We start from the raw sequence: 24,490 nt of genomic DNA on the forward strand, positions 1-24,490 counted from the left end.
TGAAAGTGATGTGATAGTACTTTGTTTCCTTTTCTCTATATTCTGATTTTTTGTGTGTGTGTGTGTGTGAAATTTGATTTAATAACCAACTGTAAAAACCCAAACACTGTCTCGCAATTATTTCATAGCCATCTACCTTCCAGATATTGTATCATTCGTCATACGAATATTATCCGCTATCCGGATATAATTCGTTGCCATCAGGACATTATCCGTTACTTCTCAAACGGATAATTGGTTATCCTGATATCCGAATATTTTGGCCATCCATGGACCAGATCTTGTAGTCAAGAAAATTTAAGCCTGGGCTGGACGAAGCCATTCTTCGATGGTGATGAACACGATCTTGTTGCGACGAAACCACTTAAGAAAGAAAGAAAAAAAAGTGGTGCCAAGAGTTTCACTAGCTTGCCGGCAATGTCCTCCTGATACATTTTGACCAGTTTTAACATCTTTTTGTCAAAAATGGACGTCAGTGAGACCTAGGTATCACCACCCAAGCAAATAATCATTGATGCAGGGTGATGGCCTTCCTGGACTCAGCAAACTGTTCACATGTTGCAGCATTGTAACATACACCCTATCATTCTGTCTGTCGAGGTGTTCAACTGTGAAAATTTTCTCGTCTGTAAACACAATTTCTCGTTGCTTGTTACCCGCGTACTACTGCAGAAGCAACTTTGACCACTCTCATCGCATTCTCATCAAGCGCTGATTTACCCGCTGGCCTGTCCACCTGCGATAGGCACACACTGCTTAGTTCTAAGACTTCGCTGATCGCGACATGTTCATTTGCAAGGCTATGAGTTTGTACTTACGAACCGGATTTCGAACGATTCTTGCCTTCACTGCTTTAATAACACCTGGTCTCTAACGGACCAAGGTCTACTAGTTCGAGGCTTATCCTTGACAAACGATGTTTCATCATATCGTTCTATGGTGCGATAGACGAATTTCTGTGTACTATTCAGTTTCTGCAGTAACTTAACGATAGTGGTCGGAGTGTGTCTGCACTTGTGTAGGGCCAAACCTGCAACAAAATCTTTCTTTCACAACTCCATTTACACTGCAAGAAACAAAGGACAATAATGATGGTGTAAGTTCGACACTATTAGGGTTTCACAACAATGTTGGATTATTTTCATGCATCATTTCTAACTACTGGCATTTGTCGTGTATGTTTAGGACAAAACTTTTGACCAGACAATATATACATATACAGGGCTATTCAAAATCATCTTCCCGCTTACAAAATTTTGTAACTCACGTTTAATAACACTTAGCACGCACATACGTGAAAGTGATATGAAATGAAACTCAAAGTTCTATTTCATTACATACCTATAATTTTTCAAATCACAAGTGTTCAATGTGAACCCATTTTGTAACCCGACACACATCAAGCCTGTAGTCAAATTCCCGCGAAACACGTAATATTTCGCGATCGACGGATAACACGGCGTCTGTAATGCGTACTCAATGTTTATTTATAGTAACTTGTAGGGGTGGCTTTTATTATTATTTTTTTTTTTTTTTTCAGAAAATCCCATAAAAATAAGTCAAACGGAATAAGGTAAGGGGAATGTGGAAGCCAACAAAGCAGCTCTTCAATCTCTACAACCTGCACATCCAATCCGTTTGTATGGCAGTCAACTGTTCAGCTGACTGACATCTCTATGAAAATATGGTAGTCCTATCATGTTGAGAAATGGAGTCATCTTCTAGCAATGGGAATAGCCATGTCTGCAGCACATGCTGTGACAATATCCTCATCAAAGAAAGAGCTGTACAATTTTCCTTGAGCGACCGCACAAAACTCACTCGCCTTCGGGGAATCGCGAATATGCTCCCCATACACATGAGGTGTTTCTTCACTGTACCCAAAAGGTGGAAAATGCCTTTATCACTAAACACTAATGATTCCATTAAACCATCAGTTTCCATTGGGTTTCGCATAATACTGAACTCAAGTCTCTTCTCTTTGTTGCTAGGTTTCAAGGCTTGAAACAATGTCAACCGGTATGGATAAAATTTCAGTAGCTTAAGAATAGTTCTCCACACAATAGGCTACGGCATGTGGTATTCTTTGCTTGCTTTTCTCTGGACTTCTCGTGAAACTGGCCCGAACACGCTATATTGTTTCTGCACTTGCCGATGGGCGATTTCTTCTTTCAAATGCATCATCTTGCTTTAAAATCGAAGTACCATTTACAAATACTGTGCCCGCTAGGTGGGTTCTTCTCCAAACTTACTTCTAAAACTTAGGCTGGTTACTATGAAAATTTAGCTCACAAAAAGCTTTCCTGTATTTGTCATCTTATGTTACTGTTGCCCTAGCGGGCAGCTGGGCAACTAATACATCTGCTTTGCCAAATAAAGGTATTTGAGTTTCATGTAATATCACTTTCATGAATGTACGAGTTTAAAAACGCGAGCTTTTGAAATCTGTAACCCAGACTATCATTTTGAATAGCCCTGTATTACATATACATATTTGTAGTAGTAACAATCTTGTTCATGATTACATGGGCAGGATAAAAAGTAACGGCTTGTTATAATTCGTACCTAGTTTTATGCACACGGGTTTATCTGTTATATTTCTATCCCCTCCCATTGCTATCACCTACGTCACGTGTGAAGGAGTCATACACTGTTAGTGTGTACATCTGTATGTTCCGCAGGGACCGTCATATGGCACAGATAACTTCTCGTTCCGCAGTATTTTCTTCATTTCGGCGAAAAAGGTCGTCACGAATTCCCTGAAATCAATTGCTGTACACTGCGCCCACACGCCACTTCAATCTTGATCTACCGACTTGTTTGTCTTTCCGAAAACATTGTTACGGGACGTGTGCTTTCTCCTCTAGCTTATGGCACTGATACCTTTTGGCTGAATAACAGTTGTTACCACTTGCCAAACTTCTTTACCTCACAGTTCCCTACCAGCTACGGAATTCTTGTAGTGCCGAAACCCCTGACGTAAGAACAGTATTGCCACTATTTCTGTCCAACCTATCTATACAGTGTGCGCAAGGAAAGGTGGTTTCTGACAGTTGGGTAGAGCACATAGAATATGGGGAGGCGCTGTTGCCACAGGCTCAGCAAGAGAGAGCAGCTCTGGTGACAAACTTAAGACCTTTAATAAGTCTTCTCAACTACCGAGAACAGCGCAGTCGATGACCTTCGTTGCCTAGAAACAGCGTGAAAGACTAGTGCTGTGATTGGCGAACAATCCTCCCTCTCGTTTTGTTTACATGTGCAGCTATCTGTCAGAGGCCATCTTTCAGTAACTCGATAGTAATTAGTTCTAAAAACGTAATCAAAGATTGTACTGAAAGTACATAATTCATATTTATAAAACTTGTTTAAAATGAAAGAAAACCATAATTATATGATACAAGTACGTACTCGTATATAATCAAAAACCAATAAATATCCTTTTCTGGAGGGACTAATTGCAGCTTCCAATTTTGTAGTATATTACTTGTTGGAAGTAAAAAAAAAGTTACAATTTATTTTCTTTTCTGAATAAATTATTTCCTGAAAATTTTTAGTCTTCATTTTGGTGAATTACTTCAGTTAAACTTTAGAATTTTGGGTAATGAACTTTCTATAGCATAACAGATACTTCATATTAGCGGTACGTATGAGATTGAATCATGTAAATGGAGAAAAGTAGTAAAGTTATGACGAAACATTGTGTTACGCGTATGAAACTGATAAAAACATTGATGATATGATTTTCTGAGTCCCAGAAATGAACTTTCACTTTATGTATCCATTTTTTTTTTTTTTTTTTTTATGCTACTTCTATTACAAGAGAAGTTTACGATGCAATAACGATATAAGTGAACCAACCTTTTTATGAAGCAGAAATAACCCAGAACTTTCCCAGGGTGGGGAAAGGACTCCCCGGACTACCCCCTGAAATCATCAGTGGTATGTATTTAATAAACTACAATTGAACTGATATTGCTCTCTGATATTTGAAATCTAGGAGTATGGGGACTTCTCGAACACCCAGGTTATACAATATTCTTGTTAAGTCTTTATTAAAATAATAGTAATAATAATACAAGTATTATCTTTTATTCATACCAATATAAAACCAGTTGAGAATGCTCCAAGAGCATTGCCAGAACGAACTTTTAAAAAATTAATTTTTCTTATTAACTTATACAGGCTTTATACCAATTGTTCTATGTACTTCATTATTACTCATTAAACAATTTTTGTAATGTATGTATCCATTAATAGTTTCCTTGAGTACTAAATTGTTTTCCGCGTGTATTGTTCAAGAGTTCTGCTAAAACATTCTACGATACGTTGTTTTACGAAGACTAATCCTCAAAATTGAAAAATTCGCAAAATATCATCTCCGTATGACTTATGGTTCCCCAAGATATGGTTTCTTAAATCTCCCAAAATCCGAACCTTTTTGATCAATATCTGGGGAACGGTGATCAGTTGGCCAGTGGCACCGGTTACTATTTGGCAGTAAGATGTTCCCCATCCTCTTATGTATTAATTAACATCACTATGATCTCGGTTCCCGAGATATGGCTCCTTAAATCTCCCAAATCGGCCGTTTTTTGGAAAATATCTTGGGAACGGTAAGTGACGAGAAAAATTCCGTAACTTTCTTCAGTTTTTGATGCTCTATCGAATGAAGGAAAAAAAAAAAAAAAGGAAATAACACACACGCAGAGAGAGAGAGAGAATCAGTAACGAAGTTCGTTGATTAAAAGAATTATATTATTTTAGAAATATAACTTGACTGGTATGTGATCAAAACAACAAATGAATTTGCTTTCGAAGAAGACAAGAGTGATCCATGGAACACTAATAAAAATGGTCTCCACTTGGAAAAAAAAAAAAAAAAAAAAGTTTGAGAAACACTTTTCTACGGCATACGGGCTTCTATTCACTCAGCTCAATGATACATACGTATGGAGACATTCTGACTGACTTAATAGAACTTCTCATCAGTACTAATTTCTGAAATAGAAATTTACCTTCTGAACATTACACTCAATGCATTCTTCGTTGTGATTCGAATCAGGGTCACCTCAAGTATCGTAGATGTGATTTTAAAGTGTGACTTAAGATCATTATTCGTAAATTCTATTGTCCCAATTCTTGGCATGTGGATTATATATATTCCCACGTACACCCTACACACCAAGACAAGATGAAGCCATGTCTGATATAAATACCTTTTACGACATTCACAATTTTTCTCAGGCACAATTTTGAAGTACAACAGAAAATTGAGTGGACAGTTCGAAACATTTCTGAAGTAGCAGAGATTGCAATTTTCACACTGATACTGATAATTTACATAAGCAAACTCAAATAAATTATTAAGTATCATACAATAAAGGAAAATTACTTTAAAAAAAAATGCAAAACTACAATACAAAGACCTGAGCACTTTATTTATGACGTATCTTTCAAACGTGCGTGTGCTTAATCTGACGAACATTAATACAGACAAGTACCATATTACATTATTCATTTCGCGTATCGAAAGATCAGACATTAAAAATAAAATGTCCATTGGAGTCAATGTATTTAGTTACAAAAATGCTACATAGAATAATAAAAATTGGTATTCAGTTAAGAAGAGAATGCTGAAAAATGTTGAAAATTCTTTAATAACTTCCAAGTACAGAAATCTGACAATTCATGATCCTCACACTCACGCCTCAATATTATGATAAAAAAAAAATCTCTAGGTACTTACAAGGTTGTATACATTCAATATAGCAGCACAACGTTGTCTAACGGCATTTGCTGTGTTGTTGGTATGGTTAATAAGAACTCTGCTTCAGGCTAGACACCTTAAACGCAGTATCATACTTGCCCATCCGCTGACATTACAAAAACAATTAATTACCGGATGGTTAAAAAGAACTAGATTTGACAGTGACATATCTGAAGAGCGGTACAGAGGCAAAAAATTTTGCAGTTGAATGCTTCATCAGACACAGTCTATTTTGACTTATTTCAGAACACTTACTTTCATATTTGGCTTAAATGACAAAAGTAATTTCTGTATTACTGCCAGAGACTAATACTAACGAAGCACTCAAAAACGTTTGGAAGTGAGAACCGACATTTTTCTCTCGGTAATTGTGAACTTAAATTTAGTCTCAACGCATACGATAGTGGTTTGTCTCATGCATTTCACAGAGCTCACCTTTAAAATCAATTTCAATCGTAAAATCAAGATCACGGTTATTACGTGCATTTGGTTTCATCGAGAATACACCGTAGATTTCTTCATTCTTCTTCACAGTCAAATAATCATCAAAATAAAATACAGTTTGTTTCCAATGTGTGTAGGGAGCTTCCGGAGCGGTACTGAACCCAATTCGCTTGTGACATTTCGTGAACTCGATGTTAAAGAAGGTGACCAAAGCCTGGATGTAATCATTACGCCGTACTTGTAAATGGAATGGAGCTGTAAACGTCAAATCATCTTTCTGGACACTGTATAAATCAACCTCTTTCAACAGACAAGCATTTGTCACAACCTAAAACAAAAAGAGATGTTAAAAAAACTGCAATTAAAGAACGAACTTTCATTGACAAAGATTATTTTAAAAAAAATCTATCGTAAGCAGTATGTATCAATTTTGCCAAGTTCACTGGTAACAGAACAGTGACAAACCCATCTACGTTCACGATACTAAAAACCATCGCGATTTAGTACCCGTTTTTTTTTTTTTTTTTTAAGCAATGTACTTATAATTCTTCCCCTTGTTCAGTCATGTTACACTTGTGTGAGATATTCGCATTCTATGCGTGAGAAAGAATGCCACACTTTGTTTATGGAAAAGCAGCTTCCGTTAAATTCCATAAATGTGTGATACAGCGATTAGATACATCTTTCTGAAAGCAAGTCATAATGGACATAATTTTTGGAAACCCATAAGGCCTACAACCGAGTGTAGATCAGTTATTAAAAAAGAATGTTCGTTTTTGCTTATTATTTTGTTAACATGAAGGAAAAAAAGGTTATAGAAGTACATACTCTTATTTCTTTGTAATGTAATAAATGGAATCTTTTTTCTCTTATTCTTTACATTAGTTTTTATTATTACTATAAAGGTAACCAAGAAAGTTCTGTCGCTTTTTCACTTACCACCTTCGAACATCGATATGTCACCTAAGATATACGTGGAAGATCAAAAATAGTCCCCATCAGCATCGACGACCTTCTGCCAACGTTCTGGAAGGCCATGGATTCTATTGCGGTGCGGTACAACTTGGTGGGCTGTGAAGCGAAGAAAGTTATCAATTGCATTTTGCACCTCTACTAGGGATTTGAACTAGCGTTCTCGAAAGCGATTGTCCAAGGTATGGAACAGATGATAATCGAACGGTGCATGGCGGATGCAATAGTGTTTCCCATCCAAAGCGTAGAATGGTGTCCCGGGTTATTCTAGCCACGTGGGACTTTACATTGGGATCCCTTTCAACACCACCTAGATTACAAAGCCTTCTCACTGAGTCGCAAACATTGAGTGACGTCACATTGACTAGGCCAACCGCAGAATTCGAGTGTGTGCTGTTTGTTACGGATCAAGTGAGGATTTCATGTATTTATTTAAAGATTAATACCAGTGTTGTATTTATTTTAAATGTGCAGAAGTTATTGAAAACTGACAAAATGGTATACAAATGTTGTGTACCTAATTGTCGCGGAAACTACAATAAAGAAATTAAAGTACATGTATTTCAGTTTCCCACTGATGAAGAAAGGAAGAAAAAGTGGACACATGCAATTAAAAGAAATAATTATCTTCCAAATAAAAACTCTAAGGTAAGAATTAGGAACTAATTTTTATTAGTTCTTGTCATTTTTAGATACATAAACAAATATTTCTCATAGCTTAATAGGGTGCAGACGTAGAATAGACAGTCAGAAAAATGCTAATTCAAGGTTAAAATCAGTGAATGCATATAAAAGAAAACTGTAGGCTTATTAGATGTTAATTTACATGTTGTAGAACTTCTATTTCAAGTACGAAACCTGAAATTTCACTTAGAAATTCAACGTTGCATGTATGAATGCTTAAGAAGTATTTTACAAAGTGACATTTTTATTCGCTATAGGAAGTTGCGTACAGATTTACAACAGGTCAGTAAATTAATAGAAATATCTTTATGCACTTTTGTTGCTTGAAATAATTCCCTAATACATTCTGCATTCTTATTTTACAGACACATGCCCAAAGTATCGCGCACTGATTGACAATATGCATGCTATTTGATGTACCATAAAAATCTATTTTTTGTGTACAGATCTACAGTCATAGGTAGAATATTAACTTCTCTAAGCACCAAATGCAATCTCACTGACTTACGAAGTGTTTCTTAAGGGAGGTATTGGGTACTATCTTATTTTAGGGTAGCACACTTACATTCATGACATATATTAACAATACACTATTACTGCCTTAGAAAGTGTTTTAATGACTGTATGCGAATAAAGTGAACTGATACGAAGTAGTGCAGGAGGAGGGGAAACGAGAAATGTACGATTTTCTATAGCACAAAAAAATCACAAATCGTACAAGACTTCTTATGCATCCATACATGGAAGATTGAACTTATAAGTGAAATTTCGGATTTCCTACATGAGGCAGAAATCCTCCGAAAGTCAGAATGTTCTCTTTCCCATGCACTCGCTCATTTCAACCGTGGAATTACCAACTTTATTCCTACGTGTTGTAAATCTGCACCAAATATTTTATTTGATTTGCCTAGCTATTCTACGCCTGCGCTTGATACTGAAAAAAGCGAAGGCTCACATGTACAAGTTCCGTAATTTTGCATTTTAAAGTTCCGTAAATGAGTGCGAGAAGGCACTATATTCCATGTGCTATTTCTTTACAAATGCGAAGTTTAGTACTTGGGCGAGAAAGTGCGTGAATACGAAATTGTCATTTGTTTATGGACGAAGCTTCGTACATGGGTGCAAAAAGGCGCGTGAATACAATTCGTTAATTGTTTAAAGACAGGGTTCCATACATGGGCGTAATAAGTAGTATGAATACTTAATATGTTATGTATGTAATTTAGAAAAACAACTAAATTTTGAAAATCAAACATGTCTTTAAACTGCAACGAAAGATGATATTCTAAATATATGACTATTTTTAAAACTTGTATAATCCTAATGCTTGTGAGTGAGAAGAAGGCCTAGAAGGAATGGGCTTTAACGTAGATTTTAGTATCGGCAGGACTGATATTAAATCTTTTGGACTGAAGGATTTTTCTAAACCTACGTTTCATTAGCAGGTCAATGTAGTGACACCAGAGGAATTTACTTGTTATATTGCCATAACATTTAAGTAGTGTAAGAGATGTATTTACCCCTTTTACCAATTCACATTAACAAGAAGAGAAAAGAAAAAAGGGAGAGAAAATAAATAAGACATAAGAAACACAAAGTAAGGGAGGAGAACGAAGTCAAACTAATTCTAACCTACAACTTCCCCCTCCTGCTTCTTCAATTTCGATACTTTCTCTGACAATTACTTTTCAAAATCCATTCTACGTTTCAAGAATTGAGCTAAAGTATATTATAAACATAACGTAGTATGAACTTAGCATAGGATAGTGGTTAGCATTCTTACTTCGCGATCGAGAAGTTTTGGGTTTAACTCCGGTGGCCAGCTATCCTGATTGAACTCAGGTGAATGGTTGATGATGCATCTAATATACATCTTTTCGACTTCGTTCCCATTATTGTTGTTGTAAGTGTTGATTATTGATTCAAGTGTAAAATGCACTTATTCGCTATATCTGTAAGATAAATAAAATAAAAATAATATTTACACTTTATTTTTTATCCTTCTAGGTTTGTGAACTGCATTTTCCAAATGATCAGTTAGTGTGGGAAACGTCTCATTTTGACGAGAAAAGTGGAAAATTGCTTACCGTGCCACTAAAAAACCAAGTTTAAGGGATGACACGATACCAACATTATTCCCTGGTTGTCCACATTACTTATCTTCAGAAGGCACCTGTAGCCGTGACTCGCCTTCGTTGAAGAGACTACGACGAGAAGCAAATGCTGTGGAGCAAGCCATTGAAGAGAGTCTAAAGACATACAAAGAATATGAAACACAACACAAAGTCGACACATTTGAGAACTTTGTTGATCTGAATAAGCAGACTAAAATAGATCCTTTTTGGACTGTAATATATCGCTTAGATATGGTACTTTATGTTCGAATTGATTCCACGACTATTCCAGAATTGACGTATTCTGCCGTAGTTCAAAAAGATTTACAACTTCATCTATACTTTAAAGATATTGAACTTAGAAATTTCGAAAAGTTCGTTTTACCCTTAAAAGTTCATTCTATTTGTGAGATGGAAAATATCCTGTTCTGCGTTTCGAATGCTGCAAACAATGTAAAATCAGATGTTGCTCATAAATGTGATATTTTAGAATCGGTTTTACTTTCACTTCAAGAGCAAGAAGATGAAAATCGTGCATTTTATAAATTCTTTGCCTCTCAAGTTGAGCTACTACGAAACAAGAAATCGAGGTACAGATATCCATGTGATTTATTTCTGTTCAGTTCATTGTTGTTTGTAATTTCTCCACATGCTTATAAGTTCCTGAGAAGTCACGGGAATATAATTCTTCCTCATCCATCCACTATCAGGCGAATTTGCTCATCCTTTCAATGCAGTCCCCAATTAGAGCAAACGGAAGAAAACTTGTTGTTTTATATAAAAGACAGAATATTACAATTGCAATCGTATGAAAAGTTTGTGGTGATGATGGTGGATGAAATCTACATCAAACCATTTATGGACTACAAGGGTGGAAATGTGGTTGGTGCTTGTTCTAATAGAGATAATGTTGCTACAAGTGCGCATGTGTTTATGATAGAAAGTGTGCTTTCATCGTTCAAGGAAGTTGTACATGTTTTGCCTGTAAGTACTTTCACGGCTTATGATTTGCATGGTGTTATTCGAAATATCATTTGTGGCTTAGAAAAAGTGAAGGTGAATGTAATTTGTGTTGTAACAGACAATAATGCAATCAACAGAAAAGCAATGTCCATGTTTTCCAACCCTCCTAAATTAAGTATTGTGTATCCCCACCCAAGTGATATCAACAAGCCACTATTTTTTGTCATTGATCCTGTACATCTTCTGAAAAGTGTAAGAAACAACTGGTTAAACCAAAAAAATGATGAAATGTGCATATTTTTTCCGGATTTTTATGGTTCATCAGATACTATTAACACAGCGTCCTTCTCAACTTTACGTAAACTTTTCAAACTTGAAAGTGACAAACTTTTGAAATTTGGCTATGGCCTTTCACTTAAAGCATTATGGGCTTCCAACCTTGAAAGAAAGTGTAAAATATGTTCTACAGGTGTTCAGTGAACATGTTGTTGCTGGTCTGAAGGAAGTGGGCCAGGAAAATAACCTTCCACATTACGAAGGTGCTTTGAAATTTATAGACATAATTTTAAATTGGTGGAAAATCGTCAATACGAAAACTCCTTTCAAAGGCAAACGTCTTCGAGATGTTATGCAAACTCCATTAACCAGCACCTCCTCTGACGATGAGCAATCTTCATATCTCAACACTTTCGTATGTTGGCTTGATCGTTGGCAAGAACTAGCACTGAAATCTGGCATTCTCAGCAAAGAAACTCATTCTGCACTGGCTCACACAACCTACGCTCTGCTGGAATTGACATCGTACTGTCTCAATGAGTTAAACATGCAATATGTATTGTTAGGCAAGTTTCAAACTGATGCACTAGAAGCTCGATTTGGATTGTACAGGCAACTGGCAGGCTCACAGTACCACATATCTATGAGACAGTTATTTGAAGTGGAAAATAAATTGAGAATGTCCTCAGTACTGCAAGAAAAGCTATCGAATCTTGTAATTGCGACGGATTGCAATGTTGAATATGCCAGGTCTGATGCAAAAATTTGTAAGTATATTGACACTTCTTTGGAGGTAACTGTGACTGCAGACGACATTTCGGGTATTAACGATGAAATGCCAATAGTGTTGTACGTAGGAGGATACTGTGCAAGTGCTGTGTTAAGAAAACTAAAGTGTTCTTCCTGCAAGCAGTATCTTGTGTCAGATGCTCCAATGGATAATGCTGTATGGTGCGGATTAATTAAAAATCTTGATAGAGGTGGTTTGTTATATCCAGAACAGTGTGTTGTAAGAGCAGTCATCTATGCATATGTAGTTGTGAATAAATTAACTTCGTCGGAAATGGAAACAAATTTCTTGCGGGCAGCAAACCAGAAACATGTTGCTTTACAAAACACTTTGATAAATTTGAAACGTGAAGATTCTTGGTTCTGGGACGCATGTGAAAATGGGCATGAATGTATTAAGGTTATTGAAATGAGTGGTAACTAGTGTAAATTGTCTTTTGAACACCTATTGCAAAAACAAAAACAATGAAGTGTCTAATAAGCGTAACAAACATACCATCAAATGTGCAAAACAAAGAAAATTGTCAACTCTAAAACAATCTTAAACAGACAGTTGTTGTAACTCTAGTACTCCGAATCCTTTGATGGAAAGCCTCTATTTCTATATCTTTTTGTATATATGTTCATTATAATTATTACGAACATATATAATTTTCTTTCATTTGATTCCCTACGTTTACATTTTAAAGTAATATTTTCCGAGTAAATAATCCTATTATAAAGTTTTAATATAGTAACGAGAAAGTTTTTTTTTCTTTTGGTGTGCGAAGTGCTGAAAAAAAAAAAAACTAGCAAGTCATGTATCATTAGACGCATAAAGATTCCTTCATTTGTATTTACCCGTAAAATGAACTGGAGTTTTAATGACTTGAGTTTGCCGATTTCTTCTTCAAATTTATTGAAATGTTATCTTTTTTAAATTTAATATTTGTAATATTCAGGGTGTTTCAAAGCAACACCGACAACGTTTGGGGGATGATTCCTGATACCAAGGTAAGACAAAAAAAATACAGACCAACCTGGGTGCACAAATGCCCCTTTCGGAGTTATAGGCTGCCGAAAACATGAAAAATTGAACTTTAAAAATCCATAGCTCCAAAACTATGAGACTTACAGCAGTCGGTTCAAGACTTCAAATAGGAACTAATATGTGCCCTATCTAAATATCCATGTTTCAGAATCCTGCGGTACTCACGCAACAATTTTTATAGAGGGAGTTTGCTTACGGGCATATAATTTGAAGTACTCACCAATTACCTCAATAAAAATTATTGCGGAAGTACTGCAGTATTCAAAAACTTGGATAGAATACATACTAGTTCCTAAGTGAATTCTTGATTTGACTACGGTAGGTCTCATAGTTTTGGAGCTATGAACCTTTAAAGTTCAAGTTTTCGGCAGCCTATAACTCCAAAAGGAAGCATTTGTGCACCCAGTTTGGTCTATACTTTTCGTCCTATCTTGGTGTCAGGAATCACCTCCCAAATGTCGTCGGTGTTGTTTTGAAACACCCTGTATAAGTTTAAAATTTTCTAAATTAAATTAAGTTTACAAATATTAAAATTATTCATTACAAGGATTAAATTTTCAAAAGATAGATTTGAAGTAATCAGTAAAATCAAATCATTATAAATCATTATAAATCGTGGTCATTTTTTAAAATAATAGAATGATTTTCATAAAAAGTTAATACTTAACTGAATAGTTGGATAACTTAAGCCACTCAAGGTAGCAATTAGTGCACTCGTCAGGTTGTTTTGTGTTTTTTTGAGTTATAAGGGAACAAGAAATTAGAAACAGTCCGGGAGTAAACATATATACATACAAATCTGTCTATATAAAGACAGAGGCTATATGAGATTTTTATTAATATCGCTTAACCAATAAATAAATTTCAAATAGTTAAAACCTAATAGATTTCTATTTCAATTATGGTATAACTACAGTTTATTTCCCCCTAACGTCATTATTCACTTGCGGTATCTATACACGCTCTATCCGCAATAATTCTTACATGGCCTAGTTAGTATGACGTCACACACCAGTGCGAAGGCCTTGTAATCTAGGTGGTGTTGTCCCTTTGCGATTCAGAAGTGCTGGCTCCAGAGTTTTGAGTTTTCTCTTGAACACGGCTCAACATCTGACAGTACACAGTTGCATTGATGCTCTGATCAGCTAGTAGCAGTTCCCGATGCACGATGCCGCGAGCAGTCTACCAAACACACAGGAGGACCTTCTTCTGGTGCAATGCTAGCTTCGGCTGTTTTGGAACCGGTTCGTGGGATACTAAGCAATGATGACGGCGCCGTGGAGCTTCGTACAGGACCCACTTCTCATCACATGTCAACACCCTGTCCAGAAATGGCTCCTTCCTCTGACGAGACAGCAAAAGTGTCTGCTCGTGCTGCCTTCTGACCCGGAGTTAATTCATGTGGGACCCATCCATCAAATTTGTACAGCTTCCCAAGTTAATGGAGGTGCTGCCGAATGGTTTTTCCACTCACACTGAATTGAAGTTCCAGTTCCTCGCATGTCCGGCCACTGTTCGCCTCAACTGCTGCCTGAAATCTTCATTTTGCACCTGTGTTGGTCTTCTCTTCCGGCATGCGGTACGTCGAGTTGTTTCGTCACCGTCCTTAAACTTGTTAAATTACCGCTGCACTCTCCAAGAAGTCACGATACCCTCACCTAAATCCTGGCGTATCTTCCGCCCCACAGCAGCGGCGTTTGATCCCAGTTTTAACTCGTACAGCATACATGCCCTTATGATGACTGTGGAGATCCGATGTTCAACTCTGTCCTTACGCAAGTTCACAGTGTAACTGAACTGCCACAACCAGGTAGTGTTGGATATACCCACACCTACAACTGACCTTCGCCTTGTCTCATTCGCATTCAGCTCACGGTGTGAGGGCCAATTGAACATAGACCTCCACAATAAGCGACAGAATTTTATTGGTTACCTTTACATTATTATTATTATTATTAATTATTAAAGAATCGAAATACATTATAAACCTGGATACCAATACTTCAGAGCAAGCACAAGAATAGCTTAAAGAGTTTGCTGCTGGTAGGAAGCAGTCACTTCGTCTGTGTTTTTTGAATTACCTAAAGAGTTCATCTTTGTATTGCCCTTTCATCTAATTATCCAACTATTTGAGTTAACAACATCTTTCAATCAACTTCAATTTTTGACGGTTTAACAAATGAAAGTGGCATTTAATTAGGAAAGATCATATTGAAGTTAAAACACTAGTTTTCAGGAAACCCTGTTTAAGGCACTAATAAGGGCTTAATCAGGACGTTATGATTCTCAAGGTGCAAGGTGAGGTCCAAGTATATTTATGAACGTCACAACGTAGGAATTCTACAATTTTCACGATAAGGTTTCGAGTGCTGCAAAGTTCACGAATATCAATATATTTACCCTTAATTTTATATTAGTATTAACAGAATAAAATACACGTGCGTTTCTTTTAATAATTGAAGCCGATCAAATATTTTATAGAGTAGATCGAGTAACAAATTTCATAAAATGTCAGTCCTGAGCGAGAAAGTGGAAAACGCTTACTTATGTTATTCTGAAAATCGAAGACTCGCAACCACTGAGAGACATGAATATTTTATTTATTTTATCTTTTTAGACTAATGTTCGATCTAAGAGGACCACAGTTTGAGAAACGATGATCTAGAGTTGCATTTCAATTTTTCGTATCTGTACTTAATTTTCAAATTTTTCTTAACTCACACCATTCTGTAACTTTTGACTGATAACTCGAGTCAATCTTCTACATCAAACATTAACTAATAAATACACTTTAAAATACATTACCTGTTTAGGATCCACTACATCCACCAAAGGTTCGCTGATGGCTACCTTTCGTATAGAACTCATGTCGAAACCATAAACATCATCCCACCAGTTTATCTTCTCGTCTTTGTACTGCCTATCTTCAATGGCACACACAAATAACGTTGCTCTATCTGGGAACATCAGACCGTCGGGCTTCAGCCACTTGTCTCGAGCATACAGAACAGTGTCCAGCATAGACTCGTAAAACAAACAATAGCCCATCCATTCGGAAATTATAATGTCCACTTGCTCAACATCGGGAGGCAACTCCACTTCCTCCACTTTTCCCTTGACAATGCTGATGATGTCGCTCATGTGATTGCTCTCAACGATCTGTTTCGCATACTCAACAATATTCGAGCATTCTATTCCTATCACTCGAACGGCACCTGCTTTGGCGGCAAACATTGATAGGATTCCAGTTCCACAACCAACGTCTAATACCACTTTACCCTATAAGAACAAACGTATTGCCATTAGTAGCAATTCGGTTGAAATTAAATACTTCTAACAAAAAGAAATAAATTAACACTTGTAAGTACATTAGCAAAACGTCACGTCAAGCGAATATCCTCGATAGAAAGACGCTCAATATGCCACAAAATAGTTCACTCTATTTTGAGAGCTACACCTTTATTTCATATATTCGTGTCAAAGAAAACTATGAGATTATGATGAATAGTAATAATGAAACATGCTGCGATTGATGTATCCTGTGCATTCCAGACTAGTTCTTTATTCTCTCAATAGAAAAATGAAATGAAATCTTAAGAGTTTTACGTCCCACGGTTATGCCGGTTAGGCTAAAGGAGACGGTGATGATGAGTAATGAGTGTAATGGTGGAATGAAGAAAGTGGGAGAACCCCGAGAAAACCCACGCACACGGTGTTTGTCCACCACAAAGTTATCTTAGCGGGGGCGGGGATCGAACCCGGGAACCCAAGCACCAGAGGTGAACGCTCTACCACTGAGCCACCGCGGCCCCATTCACTCAATAGAAGTGCAGTTCGGCAAATCCCTTTGAAGTTCCGATGGTGAATTTTACAAGTGTCCCTTCCTCCCTCCGCCCCTCTTTGGACTGCATTTGTGGGGTTGCAATGTCCTAACACTCTCTAGGTTAAGCAGCAATCTTCTAATCACTAACTGAAAGGACAGCGCTTGAAACTGTGGCAACTAAGACTCCAACGTGGAGTTGACAAACGATTGTCAATTGTTTGAAATGAAGGGTCTGGTTGGCCATTTAGTTATCGGGGGTGTTTTCCACACGTTCCCATGGACGATGACTTATTTATGGCACGAGCCACAAGAAAAGGTGTGCATCCTTTATATAAACTGCACTTCGGTTGAAAAAACAAACCATACATCACTACAAACGAAAGGTTCCTTAAAATCAGATTTCACACGAAAAATCAAACAACTAACCTGCTAGCGTGGCTTTGAACTGAATTTAGCTCTTTCTGGAACAACATGTCCCATTATTTGATCTACCATTTCAAATACAATACCGGAAAATAAAATTGCAACACCCCGTAAAACATGAGGGAGATTGATGTGCTTCCAGTATTGGGTTCTTTGGTGATAGTGAAGTAGATGATTAAAGTTTCGGCCAACAGATGGCAGCACCAGAGGGGCATTTGCGCTACCTGTGCCAAGTCTGCGTTGTGAATTAGCAGAGGCCGAAGATCAGCAGGTGCATGAAAGTGACTCACACAGTCAGTGCCGGATCTACGTATAAGCTAAACAAGCTATAGCTTAGAGCCCCCCTCCCAAAATTTCAAAGACAAAAACTGACTATAATATAATTTCTATATAATAAGGGAAAGCAAATAAGATAAAACGCACAAACAACAATGGTATTTTGTATTGCTATACACTAGACTCTTATTAAGCAAGTAATAAGGGCCTCGCTTGTCATGGGCCCTGTTTCCCAAACCTGCTTGAAATTGGGTCCCAGGTTCCCTAGCCCGGCTTGTAATGGAGCCCCTGTTTCAGAGACATACTTGTAATACGAATCTTTTTTTTTTTTTTTTTTTTTACATAATGAGGCCCCTATTCCCCAGTCCTGCTCATAATGTGGCTCCGTTTCCCAGCCTTACATGTAAAGAGGCACCTGTTTCCCAGCTTTGCATGTAATGGGCATCTGTTTCCGAGCCCCGCTTTTAGTGGGGCCCTTGTTTCAGTCTTGGTTGTAAAAGCGACCCGTTTCCCAGCTCTGCATATAATAAGGCGCCTGTTTTCCAGCCAAGCTTTTAATAGGGCCCTTGTTTCAGAGTCCTGCTTGTAATGGGGCCCTTGCTTCCCAGCCATTACATTTAGCTACTTTAATAATACTTCACAGTATAAATGTTATGGTACCTTGTACTTGTATGCTGCCCTTTCTCGTATTCTTTGGAATATGTGGATTTATTAAGAAGACATGAAACGACAAGCTGGTAAAATAATAGTAAAATATCACGAAATTACAGCCCTAAACGGCGATACACTTTATATCGCGAAATTATAGATATTTTGCTGTAGTATTAGATGTGGTGTCAAGAAATATTTTCGTAATATTCAGAGTTACTATACTTGCAACTCATTTTCATAGTGATCTGTACAGTGTCAATAATGGCTCACTAAGGAAAGAGAAGTATGAATCGTTCGTTTTTATTTATTTAACAGCTCATTGTATTTTTATTATGTACTGTTGTGTTCAGAACTGTACAAGTGAATTTATCTTGTGTAAGTTAATATGCACCAGTCTGAATGTGTTAGGACTATCGGAACTAGTTACTACACAGCAAGGTAAAGTACCTAAATTTTTTCACGTCGCAGTAAAAAGAAGATACGTATAATGTTTATAGGTTTTATAATCATTTTAGTCTAACAGTGACTTTTTCAACGATATTTTGATGATCTTCAGCGAATTTGCGTCGTACTACATCTCGTGTAATCTCCGAGAGTTGCATTCCATGTTGGTCTGAGTTACTCTAGTAACTTGACCTGAAAATACTCACACGGTTGATTGAAAGTGGAGTTGAGTTTCAGACAATACATACTAACCCAGGGTGATATTCAGACTGTATTTATCTATATTTTATCTCTGGAAACGTTTGAAATTTTACCAAAAAACCTGAACAGAAACAACTTAAAATTAGAAATGTTGCGACCTCCACGTAGAAGCACGGAGTAGAGCTTTGATCATAGTGGCACAGAAGGAAGCAGAAATCTGCAAGGGGATTAATTGGGACGAAATTAATCTACAATTTTACAGTTTTTCTGTAATATCTTTAAAATAGACAAAAGTAATAGAAAAGTGGAAACGCAGCGGGCTAGTGCTGCCAAAATGTCTTGATCTGTGGCAAAAATGCGAACTAAAGCTCGACACATCCACGCGTTGATCCAATAAGGGTTCAGCTGTTGCTAAGCAAAAGAAAGGGAATGGAATTCCTTCAGCCGATAGCAGTGGTTGGAACGGAAGACTAGGTGTCAAGTCAATGTGGTATATCTACAGGCAATATTATTTCGCATGAGGTACCGTTACTATAACTCACCTATCTGCTTTCACTTTGCAACTACCGGTATTTATAGATTCGGCATTTATTTGAAGCTCTATAAAAATCTGTTGTCCCAATGAACAGTGTGAACTACTCTGATGATACGGATACTGTATAAAAACATTCTATTAACTATAATTGTATTGTGTGTAGGTTGTAACATCATGTCATTAATAATGCTATATACAGAGAAAGTCAAAATGATGGACCCGATTTCAGAAATTTATTGTATGAAATCTAGTGCTAAGAAAGGTAAATTGTCAAAGTTTTCTCGGCACATATTCACAAAAGCTCTATATGAGCACCTCGTGTAACACGGCACACATCAAGCCGATAGTCTATCTCCTGCTAAATCTTTTCCAGCATGTTGCGGTCAATATCAGCAATAGCTGCTGTGATGGGGACACGCAGGACATCCAATTCTGTTTAAAGTGGTGGCAGGTAAACATGATCCTTTACAAAACACCCACAGGAAGAAATCACATGGAGTCAAGTCATGTATACACTAATCACAGATCTGATTACATGACAATGAAACACACAAACAAATCTCTGCCTTCCATTCAACGCCATTTTTCTTAACTGCTCGCTGCTGACTCCTAGTGGTAGAGAGCGAAAACATTGCGTGGAAACTAAATTTTGAAAGTTAATCTTTCCAAGCGCATGTCTCACAATAAGATATGTTTATTAAATTTCAAAGAACAGCTCTCTTAACTCTGACCACCATTTTGACTTGCCTTGTGTAATTAGCAACAGCTTGCCTAATATTGTCACGGACGCTCATCGATTTCGTCGTTCAACTTTGTCCGTGATTGTACTTTTAGTTCAATATTCTTCATAGGACATTCAACGAACACCGAAAGGAAATTATGGATATTTCAAAACTAAATTGTGATTAATTAATGAATTCTTTATCTGTAAAACTGCTATGTAATTCCGTCTTTGAAATCGTCAGCTAGCTTTCGCAATTCAACATGTAAGATCCATGCATTGACAGAAGTGAATTTCAGAGGTTCACGTCTTGACGTATTTCACCATGAGTACTGGAAGTTCCATAACCTCGTCTCGAGTCGAGTAACAAAACTACTGGGCTTTTCCAAAGTCAGGGCAGTAGTAGCTTCGAAGACCTATCAGGAGGAACACCTCGTGACTAGTGTGGATCATATTGTTCATCTAGACGACATCAATAAGAAAAGGTATGTACCTGTTTCATATTTGTCAATGCCTAGTCATGAGTCAGTGCTTGGGAAGTTTGAAATAGACACTACTGATCAAATTACACACTAAAAACATTCCTCACAGATCCTATTCTTTTATTTCAACCGAAATGATTAATCACGAATTTATTGGTGTACAAACTTATCGATGTCTAGATTATTAAGAAAGTTTTAGTTATTGCTATGACACCTCTTGCATACGTCCCGTTCTATGTAGATCATACCTATAGATAACTCATAGCATAACCGCAATATATTGACACCTCTTATTATTTTATGTTATAGGAAGCTCCCACAGACTAGATTATGAGTCTGAATTTTGTTTCTAAAGAATTTTGCAAGTGTTGTAAATGTTGTAAGTTGATCAATATGCAAGTTAATAATATACATATTTCATGTGTAAATGTATTTAGATATCTATTATTTCCATAAATTACCATACAGCATATATTCAAATCCAAAAAATGACGACTTTTGTTGCTGAAAAAGAAATCTAGATATATATATAAAGGGGTCCATTACTGTCAATAGCTTAGGGCTTCATCAAACCTAAATTCAGCACTGCACACAGTAATCACAAGCAACATAACATGCCACAATCGTGCTCCACACAGTCAAATGAGTGAGTTAGGACGGGGTCATATTGTGGGCCTTAGAGAGGCTGGTTGGTCCTTTCGTCATATCAGCAACCACGTTGGCTATGATGCATCTGTGGTGCAGCGATGGATAGCAACACATTCCCACACCCGCAGAGAAGGTTCTGGACGTCTTCGTAACACGGACGTGCGCCAAGATCGGCGTATTGTGAGGGTGGCATTGGCAGACCGCACAGCTACCACGTCCAACATTCGAGCAAATGTGGCCCCTGAAGTTTCCACACGCACTATTGGGAATAGATTACTAGCGGCAAGACTTCGGACAAACACATCAATTGCCCGTCTGCCACTGATGCCATATCATCGCCTACACGGTTGGCCTGGTGTCAGCAAAGGAGCACCCGGAGGAGGGAATGGCGTTCCGTTGTGTTCAGCGATGAAAGCCAATTCTCTCTTCATACAAGTGATGGTAGGCAGCGAGTGCGACGTCGATTTGGAGAGCGTCTGCTCCCACAGTGCGTGCGTGCAAGACATAGTGGTCCCACCCCAGGTGTTATGGTGTGGGGCGCGATCAGCTACAATTCTCGCTCACCTTTAGTGTTTGTGAATGGGGACATTGACAAGCACCTCTTACGTGCAACAGGTGGTAGAACCGATTTTACAGCCTTCTTGAGACAGAAGGGTCCTGTACTCTTTCAGCAAGACAATGCCAGGCCACATACTGCCCGTGCAACAGAAGTGTTCTGCAAGGTGTCCCTATTTCCTTGGCCAGCACGCTCCCCAGACTTGTCTCCTATCGAACATGTATGGGGCATTATGGGTCAAAAACTGACTGCTCCACGTCCACTTACAACTGTTGTTGATTTGCACGACCAGATCGATCAGGCATGGCAGAATGTACCGCAAGACTGTATCAGTCATTTCTATGATCGAATGCATGCAAGAAACCGTACCTGTATTGCAGTTCGTAGAGGGTATACACGGTACTGAAGTGGTGGTGGTAATGTGATGACAGAAGTGCCGTTCACAAAACAATGTACGGAAGGAGCTAATATTGTAATCATCTCATATTCGTACCACGTACAGTATATGGAATAAATGTGATTTAGATTGGAAAACAATTTTATTTTCCGGCAGTGTATATTAAATTCATCATCTTTAATGTCCAAATGGTCAACCATCAGAAATTTTACATGCAGAACATCCTCACAAGTACCCTATTCGATGTGATTAAGTGTAAGTTTAGTGTTCATATTGTGCTCAACAGGTAATCTTGAATCTTCTAATGCAGTATTTTTCAAAATGTGGGTCGCGGACTGTTTGTAGGTGGCTCGCGAGAAGTGTTCCCATCAATTATGATTTTTTTTTGATGCAGAAACATGCTGTGAAGTATTATTCAGAAAATGAAAATTGGAAGTGTTTGTTAATGAGGCGAAAAGTACGGGGTTACACAGAGCACTGCCCTGTTAAACAATCAGTAGATATGCTGGGATAGGATGGGAAGATAGTGGGTGAGTCAAAATCTGTCAGAGGGTAGGGCATTGCGGCGGAAGTAGTATTATCTCTGTTACCTTTGTATGAAAACTCTTTAACCCTCCTTGTACATTGCAGTAATTTTTCTCATTTTCGACGTAGAAATTGCCCTTCTACTTCCAATAACAATCACCATTAACAACACCGATACAGTTTCATATGATATACCTATTGTGAAAGAAATTTACATCACATTTGCTGGATAGGCACCGACTGATATTCTCCAAACTAGTGCTATTCAAAGGAAGTACGTAATCCTAAAATACGCATATTTCCAATTTTTATTGTATGATCGTAGTTGAAGACAATTTTGAAATTTCCCTTGTTAATTTTTTCGGATGTGCAGTTTATCCCCCTTAAATAATCTTTTGATTGACACACTGACTGTCCTCTGTCCCTCTTTTTAATCAACAAAATATGAGTATTAACTTTTATAAGTTCATTTCGACTTTTTTTTTTTTTTAACAGCTTCAGGGGTACACAATTAAATGGCTAATTGTGTCTACGGGTACGCGAGAAAAAAAAAAAGATTGAATAGCACTGCTCTAAACGACTGGATCACTACATTCATAAATTTACATTACAATTTAGTTTGATAGCGAGATAAGAGAAACCAACTAAATTTGGATTTATTAAAATTTAAACATAGATCTGTACTTTGTAACATTTCTTGGTCGCTCGGGGTATTCACATCATCACCAAATAGATTTCATGTTAATCACTCTTACGGACTGTTATTGAACGAACTGGAATTAGAGATATCATTTACAAAATTTCACTTTGAAATACACCACCATTTCGTAAAATGTCATTGTGAATTTCTATAAAAGTAGGTGGGACACAAATACTTTTTATCATTTAATGTGGTTCGCAGTAACAAGTTTGAGAACCACTGTTCTAATGGCTATGTGCTTTTATATGAAGGTTGTTGGAATGTCAGGGCGTCTACTAAAACTCTAAAATGAAATTTCGTGACTTTCTTTACGAAACCATAAAATTTCGTAGCACTCTCAAGGGCGAATTTCCATATATGCGATAGAAGCATGCTTTGCTTGCGATTTGCTAGCGTCTAAAGCCAACTATAGACATTTTTGGCGGTGAATTTTACCGTTTTACAGAACAAAGTTTTCAGTCAGTATTTATATGTGTACAGATAATAATAATAATAATAAAATAAAATAAAATAAAAAAAAAAATCGTGACCCAAAAGCTAAATTTCTTGACTTTCATGACCGTTTTGTGATTTCGGGACCGATAGACATCATGAATGTTTCCCAGCCCAAAATTCCCCAATGAATTTATTCGAGTAAAACCCATAACAAAATCCAAGAAACCCACCTTAAAAAAAAAAAAAAAAAAAAAAAAAGGATTGATATAATACTCTTTATGTGATTATACTTACTTCCAATTGGTTTCTTAGTACACGTCTATTTTCAGAATTGGCTTAAAATATGTATCTATCATCAGAACAGATTGGAAAAAGGGATTGTCAGGAATCATGCATATCGAATTTTGTTAGCTTTTATCACGAACTGGATCTTTATCATGTTACTTTGATTTAAATGCCTATTCTAAGGGGGGAAAGGGAGCACAGGATCAAAACCCATGTGAAAAAATTAGTATCTCACGATCCTGTCAAATTACGAAGATTATAATTGGTATATAAACTCCTCATTAAAAGTAAGTGGACCTGTATCTTAGCTTTTCTGAGAATTTGTTTTAAGGGAGAAGGTGGGCATTTT

At 37.2% G+C, this 24,490-nt stretch overlaps 1 protein-coding gene across 3 annotated transcripts in view; it reads right to left on the minus strand.

Annotated features, from left to right (window-relative positions):
- Nucleotides 1-5,412: 5,412 nt before the first annotated feature.
- Art1 (arginine methyltransferase 1) overlaps nt 5,413-24,490 on the minus strand; it is a 74,403-nt gene continuing 55,325 nt past the window's right edge. For all 3 annotated transcript variants that reach the window (XM_081730131.1, XM_081730132.1, XM_081730130.1), the window contains 2 exons: nt 15,845-16,318; nt 5,413-6,539 (listed from right to left, as the gene is read on the minus strand). In XM_081730131.1, coding sequence (XP_081586257.1) covers nt 6,156-6,539; nt 15,845-16,318 — 858 coding nt within the window. In that variant the 3' untranslated portion in view covers nt 5,413-6,155. The remainder of the gene's footprint in view (nt 6,540-15,844; nt 16,319-24,490) is intronic.

The sequence above is a fragment of the Thermobia domestica genome, chromosome 11, assembly GCF_964235325.1.
Source record: "Thermobia domestica chromosome 11, izTheDome1.hap1.1, whole genome shotgun sequence".
In the NCBI taxonomy this organism is placed as follows: domain Eukaryota; kingdom Metazoa; phylum Arthropoda; class Insecta; order Zygentoma; family Lepismatidae; genus Thermobia; species Thermobia domestica.